Genomic DNA, 12,497 nt, shown 5'->3' on the forward strand with positions numbered 1-12,497 from the left:
GCCTGTGTGCCTCAGTCTCTGTGTTGTGCCAAGGCACCGCATCAGAGTCCCAAGAAGACTTTGTTTATAGTTAATCCAATTCCACATTACCATACTATAAATAACATGAATACATGCACACAAACACACACATACATGCACATGGACTCAAACAGCAAATTTCTCACACACGTAAACGAACACACATAGCTACACATAGTCACTTACCCCCAAACAGAGAGAGAGAGAGAGAGAGAGAAGAAAAGTTTAATTTTCTCTCAAGCTTTAGCCTCCGGATAAGTGGAAAAGTAAAGAAAGGGAAAGAAAAAAAAAAGCCACAGATAGAATAAGCACACAGTAGTGTAAGAAATAAGCGAGGAGTAAAAACAGGAAGCGGTATAATGACTAAACTAGACTGTGTTATCGTGCCAAATCATCTTCTGCTTCCATAGAAGTCACCGAAGAAATAATATATGACGGACAGTAAAGGTTGCTCGGGGTCAGCCCACTCATAATATTTCCACACATTGTTTTCAGTCCAAGTATGTTTATAATATAAAATATTGCGTGTGGACAGTACTGACTGCGGCATCGGCTACTGTCCGAAGTGGGGAAGTCGCGATCCAGGTGTTTGGCCCTGATTCTGATCAGACTACCCTAAAAACTGGGATAGTCTGGTCCCATAGTAATGTATTTACCAAGTATTGTTTAAATACTTATCTGACACATTGTAATATATGTTGTAGCCGGATACCGCATCTTATTTTTCAGAGTTACTTGAGCCAAATACTGGTGGTCCTGGTTGAGAAATATTGAGCTCCAAAGCTTAAATTATCCTTATGATACGAGAGACCACAGAATACATACTTATTAGTCTGGCTGGCTTGGGACCTTGTCTGCTTCTCAGTGGAGCACAACCTGGAGGTCGGCTTGGAGCTCTTCTAAATGTTTGAGTTTCGGGAAAATTACGTAATACAAGATCCTAAGCAGAGCATATATTACACCTGCACACCAAAATGTAAAAGGAATTTGAACTTAATAACCTGAACTACTCATTTCGCTGTGTCATCACTGTTCTTTGCTCTATAAACATGTTATTCGTCTAGAATGAGCGGATGTCCCTAAGCGAACTGGCTAGTCAAACGTGGACCCCTACGGCCTCGGAACCAGGAACAGGACAAGGTTCGGCTCTTTGCAAACGATAGATTGATGCCTATGTGACTATCGACCATCAGCCCATATGAAACGGATGTATAGAAGCTGTGCTCAACATCAGAGGATTGTCAGACTTCTTGAACCCGCTTTGGTGAAAGAATTCTGTCCCTCTCTGACTCTGTTCATTGGCTTTTGTAATTTTCTAAGACTTATGCTGGAACAATTGTGGCAATCAAAGTTCAAGTTCAATTTTTTATGTTACATTTCCTGTATGACCCATATCATGCTTGCTGGACGAAAGGACAGAACAACTGTGTTGGAGTAACTGTTGACCGACTCTGGATACTGGCCTGACTTTTCTAGGGATGCATGACTCGAGGAATACATGGAGATGCTGAAAAAAAAAAAAAAAACTTGTACTTTATCCTTTTTTGTGGCTGTTGCTCTTGTTTTGTAATAAAGTGTTGTCTTTTTTGTTTCCCTTGGTAAATGTGTGTGCATAATTATGTTAAAAAGACTAAAAAAGCTCTCAATAACAACTGCTCCAGTGGTAACATTTAAATAACTGTTTGGGGCCCGAAGAGAGTCGAAGGAAAAAAACGAAGCAAAGACTAAAAACAGGTCTGAAAAATGAACACAAATTTGTGTCTTCCCCCATTAATCATATCATGACCCTTTAGATTTAACTACTTAACCTCAACCTATGCTACAGTACAATACTGTTGCAATTGATCTGTACTAATAATCTAAAAAAGTAATGCAACTACAATAATATTACAGGTCCAAAGGGTATTTTCCCCAGGACTTTTACTTTAACTACATTTTGCTGCACTGGTACTCTTCTTTATTAAAAGAAAAACATTGCCGGTCAAATTACCTGTCTATAGTGTTTTCTCTTGATTAGCCTATATGTTATAAATACAGTGCTGATATCATATTGGAGTGGTAGCAATAGAAACTGTGGGTGGCGGACAGGGCTAGCCCAGGACAGAGGGATTCTGAGTCCACGCCTTCTTCACCCAATCACTGCTCCGTCCGCGCTCACCCCAGACAGACACAAACGGCACAACTGGTAAGGTAAGACGTCAATAAACCTTTATTTTATTTTATTTTTTATAAAGTTATCCTGGAAATTTCACCATCAATAACTGTTTTTTTTGTTGGTTTTTTTTTGTTTTTTTTTAAGTCGCTTGTATGAATCTGTAGGTGCGTGCGTCTCCTTAAGATCCATCTGTGCGCGGCTTTTACTCTGGAAGCTTTGCTGTTTGTTTAGTCTGTGGCTTTCTGAAAGTATCCCGGCTTCATGAGTCATCGTCGAACTGGTAACGGCCTTAAAGTTTCCAAATATTTAAGGATTATAATAAAACGCGACACACTTGCCGTGGGAATGACGCCCCACTCCTCACTCTTTCTCTCTCTCACACACACACGCACACACACACACACACACACACACAAACACACACACAAGCACACACGCACACACGCACACACACGTGCCACTCTGCTGTAGTAGTATGTAAATTTGATACACAATTTGCTTTGCTAAAGGTGTGGGTTGAATGTAGAAAAATCAACCTGCCAAATTATTCATTGCATCGAGCAAGTAAAGTACAGTAACGAAAGCATGCTGGTATTTTCCACAAGTGAATGCCTGAATGCTCCTGAGTCTAATTATGTCTTGTACAGTAAAAGTTATTTTTACTGCACAAGGCATAATTAATCCAACCATTTAATCCTGGTCCCTGATCCTTGAGCCCAGTTCCATGAAGCCTAAACACAGGACATGACCACTGTCATATATTTGTAGTAAATGTTGAAGGAAACTGTGATGTTCATGTAATCCGTATTCGGGGTGATACATTTTCAATAAAGCGTATTACTTATAGTTAGATGGAAATGGTGTACAGAGTGGTGGCAGAAGAAGAAGACAACATAAACTTTGTTTTTTTTTTTTAGATACCACCCTAAACTGACCTGGGTTATGTTAGTGGTTATGAAAGCAATGAAATCCTTTACTGAAATAAAAGATACACCAAAAGGCATACATAGAAAGTACAGCATAGAAATACAAAGGAACGTAAAAGTATAAGCCAATAAGTTCTTTGTAACTGAAGGAAATTGAAAGTGTCAGCATCCACAGTGCTGTATTGTAAAAGCTTGAAAACACAAAGCCAGCGTATGAATGTAGACTTTCTGAGTGATGAAGTAGAGTTAAGACCATGTGCGCTGTGCTGGATAATCAGTTACATTACTGGTAATTATCTAATGAAATGTTTCAATCTAATAAGCTTCATTTAAACACGTAAATAATAATAATAATAATAATAATAATAATAATAATAAAGTGTTTGTGTGCGCATGTTTTCTCCACCCAGGATTTTCCATGGCGACAGTCTCTCCATCTACACACTTCACCATTCTCCTTCTGTTGCTTCATGTCCTGAGTGCATCACCTGCCACTCAAGATGACCTCGTAATCACTACGAAGCATGGTAAAGTTCAAGGGAAGTTGGTTTCAGTGCTGGACGGTAATGTTAGAGCATTTCTCGGAGTTCCTTATGCAAAACCACCTCTGGGAAAACTGAGATTCAGAGCTGCAGAACCAGCAGAGAGATGGGACAGAGTGAGAGACGCCACCGAATTCCCAAATTCGTGCTTCCAGTTGCCAGATGTTGCCTTTCCAGGTAGGATACATTTTTACATGGATGGACACAATGCATATGTGTAATGTTTACCACTGTGTACATGCATACAGATGCACTCCCACGCACACTGTGTACTGTCAATTATTCAAGTGGGTCTTGTGCCAAAAGGTGGCTCAATATTTGAAAAATCCAGTACTTGACAATGCCCAAGGTTATACGGACGCCCCAAGACCCAAAGGACAGCTTGAACACTGAACTATTCAGAAGGCCATCAGAATTTTATTGGACATGTGTTGAACTCTCAGAATGAGCTAACACAATGTGATAAGATAATCATTCCAGTCACTTTCCCCTCTAGAATTTGAAATGCCTTAAAATTGGGGTGTTCACAATAGACAATAATTAATTATCAGAGTCGATGCAACAAATGTCAAGATTTAGTCTTGAACTTTTAGAATATTTCTAGTTCTGAAACCTTATATTTCCCAAATCTTACACTTCCCATAATGCAAAAAAACCATTTTGCTGAGCGTTACTAAACATGAATAGTAAATTGAACTTCAGGTGCAGATTTAATGGACGGATCATTTAAGTTGTAACTTTGCTAAATGAGACGTAGTTGAATCTGGTTTAGTAGTGTGTCTGCTTGAATAACCAAAGTCTGAGAAGACACCAGACACCACTTTTCCAAAAAAACCTGCTAAGACTTGCTAACATCAGGCTTTTGTCTGCAATGGAAAAGGGTACAGTCAGCATTCACTCCCGGGTCAAATGACTCTGCAGTAGACAAGGGTATTTATCGGCTCCGGCTCTGATCGTAATTGATGCAAACACAACACCTGAGTGAACATGCTAATTTTTCGCCCTTTTTCCGAGCTGTTACGTCTTTCAGAGCACAAACACCGCAAACAGACCTGACACCTGCCCAGCACGGTGCTGTTACGCCAGAAACACCGCTGCTACATGGTACAGGGATGAAAGAGTGAGCTGGAGCCCCAAAAAATGTTTCAAAAACATAAAATCACTGTTCAAAGCTTGTCACACGGTGGCTCTGACACGTACAGGAGCACCAACCCTGGGGAGATGCTACAGATCTGTTTTACCAGTCTGCACTGCAGCTAGCAGCTCACTCTTTCTCCCCATACGTCTGTGTGTGTGTGTGTGTGTGTGTGTGTGTGCGTGCTCTGTAATTGCATGTGATGACACTGGTCCCTGCACTTGTGTGTGTCCTCTCAGGCAAACTCAGTGTAAAAGGAGTCAATCGTCTTTATTTGCGGGTTGACCCACGTTCAAAAAACCTGCTTATACCGGCTATTTTTGGCGTAAAAAGTGTACAAGTACATGCTTGAATGAAAGATGACTTTAAATGGCCACTGTGGTATGGCATGGTAGGCATTTCTGTAGGGACTTGCAGTTATATGAGACCATATCACACATATACTCACAGCCACACCTAAACCTGATGTGTGAGTGAATGGTTTATTACTGTATTTGAGATGGTAATAAATCTTGGGAAACAATCCAAGTGTTTGGGGCCATTTTATCAGCTATCAGTTAAGCAAACAAAGACGTGCTTTCTTGAACACATTCATAAGCAGACATGCACAGACTGAATTGGAGCTGGGTCATGGATACATAGCTATTTACAGACACAGCCACCTGTCAGTGGTAGCTGGAAGGCCAGCTACGACCAGTGACAGGCATGTGTACAGAGAAAAACGCCCAAAACATACTCTAAAAATAGATATGACAAAACAAATAGATATGGAAAGTAGGCAATGATGTCTGTTTCTGCTTGGGATAAAGCAGCACACATCAAAAAGAAAGAAAGAAAAAAAAAACAGGAATTAGTAGATCTATTTACTGTTTCTGTAACTGTTTGAGAGCTGTGGCTACATACTGTTAGTTTAGCTAATATCTAATCTCAAAATATTGTGTGTAATAAAAGATATAGAGGAACATAGATAAGAGTATTTATCTGTTGTGGGAATACAGTCTATCAATCTCTCTTGACGGTGATTAATATGATTATTCTTGCCAGGGTTCAAAGGTGCAGAGATGTGGAACCCAAACACTCTTATGAGTGAGGACTGTCTCTACCTGAACGTCTGGTCCCCACATTTCAATAAAACCCAGCCTCAGCCCGCACCACTGGCTCCTGTCCTCGTCTGGATCTACGGAGGCGCGTTCTCTGCAGGAACGTCCACTTTGGACATTTATGACGGCCGCTTCCTGAGTAAATCTGAGGGTGTTGTTGTAGTGTCAATGAATTACAGGTAAGATCTGATGTAAGCTGAAAATGTGAAATACTGTCAATGAGTCGTTATAGTTACTGTAGGTAAATGGAAACGCAGCCTAGCCGGAAGTGTGACACTGGATTCTCGCCTGCTCGACAAAAAATGCCAGTTGGTTTGAAAGCTTTGCTAAGACATTTGTAAATAGTAAAGTCCTATACAACTATACTGTATTCAATAAACTTCTTTGTACTTATTTAGATTACCATTGAATCTATGATTGTAAGAGAATGTGTCATTTATCCTCAGTTAAATGTTTTGAACATGTTTCCTCATTCTTCTGATTGTCAATGACAGAGTTGGAGCTTTTGGTTTCCTGTCTCTTCCTGACAACAAGGACATCCGAGGCAATGCGGGTCTGCTGGACCAGCGCTTAGCCCTCCAGTGGGTGGCCAATAATATTGCTGCTTTCGGAGGTGATCCTTCCAAGGTAACTTTTTTTTTTTCCTATCTAAAATCAGGAAATTTTATTTTATTTTTTTTATTGTTTAAACAAAGAATAAAACAAGCTGTGGGGTTTTGATTTGCTGTTGTGTCCAGGTGACTCTGTTTGGGGAGAGTGCTGGCTCAGGATCTGTGGGCTTCCACCTGCTGTCTCCAGGGAGCCATGGTCTTTTTCACAGGGCTGTGATGGAGAGTGGCTCTCCTAATGCACCCTGGGGCACAGTCAGCCTAACTGAGTCCTGGGACAGGTACTGTGTATATACACATGTATGTTTCATTGTGAGTCTTCACTTATAATATACGTTAGTCTGGCGCTTCACCGCCATGAAATTTTGCCATGAAACATTCACTGCCCCTAGGGGTGAATCCGATCGACTTTGATGATGCCTTGACTTTGTGTGTAGCACCACCAGTTCAGTTCAGTGAAATTTCTTAATTACTGTTAGATGGATTGCGATGAAATTATGTACAGACATTTGAGGTGCCCTGACTTGTGACTCCTGAAGAGTTCTGCTTCACTGCCACCAGCAGGCCAAAGTTTCCACTTATCCTGAGATATACGCATCTCTCCGTCTACTATGTGGATTGGCACATATTTTTTGTGCAGACATCATGATTCCCAAATAATGTATCCTTATGATCTTGGTAAATCCCCTGAAATGTTTGCTCTAGAGCCACTATGAGGCTGACATTTGTTTTATTTGAAGTGAAATGTCTTCCCAACTAATGGATGTATCGCCATGAAATTTAGTATATCATCTACAATCACCTCTCTTTCGTACCCTCTTGTCCTATCCTCTTCTTCTTTCTCACATTCCTCTTTATCCCTTCTTTTACTGATTGGCTTGCTCCCTTTCTTTGTCAATATCCAGGGCCCTGAGGCTGGCATCATCACTGAAGTGTCCCACGTCTCCTCCAGGTCAACTGGAAGCTTGTCTGCAGAAGGCTGATCCTTACGAAATCGCAGAAAAGCAATATAATGCTCCCGCACAGCCTTCAATCTTAGGCGCACTCTTTGTCCCTGTTGTTGATGGGGACTTCCTACCAGATAAACCTGAAGTAGGTGTATGTGTTTGTACATTCTCACTCTCTTATCTCTGAGGAAGCAAAACCCAGTCTCTCAGTTTAGAGGGATGTGCAGTTTTAGTGGTGTGAAGGCAAAACAACATGAAGGCATCAAAGATAAAACTAACGTTGTCCAAAAGATAAATTCTTAACTGTCTATATGTAGTTTGGTCACCCGCTGTTACAACAGCATTTTAATCCCTATATTTCCAGCTGCCACACATGGAAAAATACACTGAATTTCAGATGACATAATATTTGTAACCTGAATAGAGGAAGTCAAACAAACTTAAACTTCAACCAACTGTAGCCTAGTTGCTCACTGGGTAGTTACAGCAGCCCAAAACAAAAATGTTGCAGGCCCATGTTAACATTGGAGGATCAGCTTTATTTAAATCTTGTACAACATCTTGTATCATAAACACCAAATTATCTTTTTTTTTTCCCTCCAGGTGTTGCTGAGTAGCGGTAAGCTCCCAAAGAAAGAGGTGCTGCTTGGCTTAAACAAGGACGAAGGGACCTACTTCCTAATTTATGGAGTGCCTGGATATAGCCTCACTGGTCAGAGTCTCATTACCAGAGAGCAGTTCCTTAAAGGAGTGGACCTTATAATGGAAGAAAAAAGTAACATCACAAGGGAGGCGGCCATTTTCCAGTACACTGATTGGACAGATGAGGAAAACAAAATGAAAAACCGCGATTTTCTGGGTAGTGTGGTTGGAGACCAGCATTTCGTTTGTCCTGTGATAGAGTTCGCTCAAAGGTAAAGGAAAATTCTGCATATTAATGATGTGGTCCGATTTGTAGCTATAAGGAATGACCCCAAAGAAAATTCCAGAAGTGGATTGAGAAGGAAGGTTTTGTGCTCTAGCAGCAAATATTCAGGGAAAAGATTTATTTTGTTTCTTATCTGGTTGTTACGTGGCATTCAGACTGAAAACATCCCTGTGTTAAAGAGGAAATGCGAAGGGCTGCATCAGAGGGTTTCTGGCTTGTATACAGGAGACAGAATTTTCAGTTTAATTAGAAAACTTGATTGGTGGGGAACATGCATACAACATATACACATACACACGTATACACACACACACACACACACACACACACACACACACACACACACACACACACACACAAGCTGGAGTGACTCTCCCAGCTGATCTGTGAGCACCTGGGGATTCTAGCAGGAAAAGTTATCTAGGCTGCTCTGCTTTCCCTTTTTCCCCATCATGAATCTAATCTGGATAAGCAGCTAGAAAATGGATGGATGGATCTTATTATGTGAATATGTGAATCATGACGAATATCAAGTATTTTGCTTCATTAATCACAGACAATGATAATTGTTCCGAGGAGGAGTTATAGCATTAGCATAAAGACTGAAATTAAAGTCTCAGTTGCTCAATTTCTTCTTGTTTCCACAAACTAAAAGTCACAAATGATCCAGGAGGCAATTCAAATATACAACCGACACGAAGAAAGACCAATATTGCAAATTTGCACCAATAATACTACATAAATATAACGCTGTCATGAACACATTTTTTAAACGTAAACACCTATGTTCATCAGCACAAATTAGGACAGACTGGTATGCATGTTTCCACACCAGTAACAAGAAGCCTCATATTAAAGGCGGGCAGTATTAAAAGTTAAGGCTGTCATAGTAAGCAGGCACTAATAAAGAACAACAACACAACAAGCATGATGCAGCATTGGTGCTATTAAAAACGAAAACACTACACATACCAATTTACATTCAACAAGTAAAACTAAATAAAGACTAAACTGAAACGAACAAACCTGCTCTGGAAACAAACAGAAACTAAACAAAAATTAAAGACGAAATAGAAATAGAAATAAAAACTAATGAAAAATACAATAGAATAATAACTCTGGTGCAGTGCTCGGGGCAGGGGCAATAATGAGTCACAGTTTCTTTATGAAGTCTGGGGACTGCAGTGCCGACTTCATTTCGTCTTGCTGCTCTTGCCTCGTTTCCTCATCCACATGTCTCATCTAGTCCCAGCCAAGAATGTCCATCTCACTGCGCACATTTGAACAGGCCATTTCTCATGAAAGAGAATAGCCGCTGAGATCATTACTGATTATTTCACACCTACACCGTTGAGTACATTGTACATCATTAGCAACTATATCTTGATCTCGCCTCTTAGCACCTGTTGCTACAAGACGTAGGAATGTACAAAATCAGCGCTGAAGTAATCCAAATTATGCATTCCATCAAATGCTTCTATTGCCGCAAGTGCAACACAGAGAGACAGAAGAAAAAGCTTCTTTTCTCGCGCCATCAGGATGGTGAACTCTGACCTCTCTGAAGAGTTGGTACCAACCTGCTCATTGCATATTAATGCTCATTGGGACATATGTGCATGTTCATTTTTTGCATTTATTCATAATTTCCAACAACACTGCACAGCGGTTTATATTATTATGAAATAGAATGTTACAACTCTGAAAAGTTATCACTCTGGCAGTCTTTATAGCTTGTCATAAGGAGCGCAATGTAAACAGTAGAAATAAGATGTTCACCTTAAATAGTAAAATAATCTCAGTGATGGAAAATTGCACTTGCAGTTATTCGACAGGTCAATGCAGTGCCTTGCTGGTTAATATACTGTGCTGCAGCACAAGTTGAGGCTGCTTTTCTTGGTTCAACTTGTGCTGCTTGGCACAAAGTCAGTGATTTGCTCATTTCTTGTGATTGTTCCAGCACATGCAGCTTGTTTGTCTTTTATTTTCTCTAATTCACCTGACCTAGAGAAGTACAAAAATAGCTCAATATTGTCCATTTCTTTTCCAGATACTCACAAGGAGGGGGTAAGACATTCCTATATTTATTTGACCACAGGTCCTCCGTCAATCCATGGCCAGAATGGATGGGTGTTATGCACGGCTATGAGATTGAATTTGTCTTTGGGATGCCTCTGAATGCATTCCTAGGATACACAAAGAATGAAGTGAACATGACTAAGAAGATCATGAAACACTTGGCCAACTTTGCGCGAACAGGGTACGCATAATCACGCAGTCAATCACTCTCTCAAACAGTCTGAGGACCTCTCATGACACGGCTGAATTGTCTTGATTGGCTTTTGTTTTTGTCAGGAATCCAGGGATTGATGGAGCTAACTGGCCCGTTTTCACCCCTGAGAAGCAGGACTATGTTACTCTGAACTACAACCCTCCGGAACACAAGACGATGATGAAAGCTCAAGAGTGTCGTCTCTGGAACAAATTATTACCAAATGTACAGAGAGTCTCAGGTTAGACACGCACCAACAATCTCTCCACCTCTCTATCTATGTCCGTCGCTCTCTCTCTCAGACACACACACACACACACACACACACACACACACACACACACACACACACACACACAAAAGTCAACACGCACACTCTATAGTTTTCTGTGGTAGGAGGCATTGCGTCAGGCTCTGCCAGGGAGGCGTTTTGCCTTGTTTAGCCTGTGGAGGAGATTTGTATCCAGGCTTGCTCCCCCTCCGCTTCACCACAGGGCTGGAGGTCTGAGTGGGAGGAGAGGAGGGTCAGTCATCACTTCACTGAACACTGATCACACACAGGGTGAACAATACTCATACACCTCTCTACTGAGCTCATTAGTCACTCACACCACACATCTGCACACATGCACATGTAGAGGATTTTGAAACATGCAAAGCAATGTCTACTGCTCTATTATCCAAATTACACCATGCAACTTTACGTCCACTACAGTTGTTTCTATCGTCATGCAAGGTAATGAAATAAAAATCTCTCTCTCTCTCACTCTCTCTCTCTCTCTCTCCACAGATGAGCTACAGTCCTGTAATAAATCAGGTGGGATTATACTCCACTGTAATTACAAATTCCTCCTTGTTTTACTGGTTACCTGTTTACTGCTTTATTAGAGCGAAGAGACCTATCGTTCATACAGTTTACATAAATATGTAGTGGGCAGAAAAAATTAACAAAACTACTACTATTGTAAACTTTATATCTGATAACTGCATTTCTTTTCAAATGAACTGATTTTTGCCGTATTGAATTCAGTGGCGGAATATGTTTATTAATATTATTGAACCTTTATTACTAACATGTAAGCAGTACTTTAATGTTGAAGTTGGTCTGGGTAGATAATTCTAACAGCTTTATAATAATGTTGGGTAAATTAATCTGTAACAATGCATCATATTTTAAAAACTAATCACATGTTTTGCATGTTAAAACTTAGTCTGAGAAGCAACTAACACTACACTACTTTACTCTCTACCTTGTAGTGGAGTGTAAAGTATGTTTTCAAAGTTTGTATTTACAGAATTTAAAGTCAACCAAATACAACACTGGCAAAGGCAGGTACTGGCACTGCACAATGCACAACAACCAGATAGTGGCTAACCCAGCTACAGGTGCCATTTTTTCCCATTTGTTTATCTCTGTTCAAACTGGGCATATACATAATTGGTGTAAATTTATATTTTTAAACAATCCAATTTTGGAACTTCCCTCCACTTTAGAAGAATTTAGTTTTTCATGTCTAGTAGACGACATCATACTATCACAAAAACAATCAGGGATTATTGCAGTCATTATTAAAGGCTTTGTATTGATCATTAAATATGTGGATATAAGGTTGATTAACACTGTGGTGTTATTTAAATGAATAAAGTTCTTTTAATCTATCAAATTTTTATCCATTATGATGAATGATTTAATGTTTGTGATAGACACTCACACATTTTTTTACTCTTCTATGTTGGACATTGGGTCATTGTGAGTCATTATGTGTAGTTTGTATGAACAAAAGATTAAAAAAAAGGCTATTTCAATGTTTATTTAAATTTTAAATCAGATTTCTTTAAATAATCAATAACCGACAAATCCAAGAG

The 12,497-nt window shown here is 40.0% G+C and overlaps 1 protein-coding gene across 3 annotated transcripts; it reads left to right on the plus strand.

Annotated features, from left to right (window-relative positions):
* The first annotated feature begins 2,104 nt into the window (after positions 1-2,104).
* LOC111652649 (acetylcholinesterase-like) lies at positions 2,105-12,295 on the plus strand. 3 transcript variants are annotated; one of them, XM_023402983.2, is made up of 11 exons: positions 2,105-2,211; positions 3,513-3,821; positions 5,824-6,058; positions 6,374-6,506; positions 6,617-6,768; positions 7,393-7,579; positions 8,038-8,348; positions 10,410-10,426; positions 10,550-10,619; positions 10,715-10,872; positions 11,422-12,295. In XM_023402983.2, the coding sequence occupies exons 2-11, from the start codon at positions 3,521-3,523 to the stop codon at positions 11,517-11,519; spliced, it is 1,662 nt and encodes a 553-aa protein (XP_023258751.1). In that variant the 5' UTR covers positions 2,105-2,211; positions 3,513-3,520; the 3' UTR covers positions 11,520-12,295. The 3 variants fall into 3 exon arrangements, with proteins under 3 accessions (XP_023258751.1, XP_023258749.1, XP_023258750.1); XM_023402981.2 differs by having other exon boundaries at positions 10,410-10,619; XM_023402982.2 differs by having other exon boundaries at positions 2,115-2,206; positions 10,410-10,619.
* Positions 12,296-12,497: the final 202 nt, after the last annotated feature.

The sequence above is a fragment of the Seriola lalandi genome, unplaced genomic scaffold (assembly GCF_002814215.2).
Source record: "Seriola lalandi dorsalis isolate HSWRI2012SDOR001 ecotype SW California unplaced genomic scaffold, Sedor1 jcf7180002054048, whole genome shotgun sequence".
Lineage (NCBI taxonomy): Eukaryota > Metazoa > Chordata > Actinopteri > Carangiformes > Carangidae > Seriola > Seriola lalandi.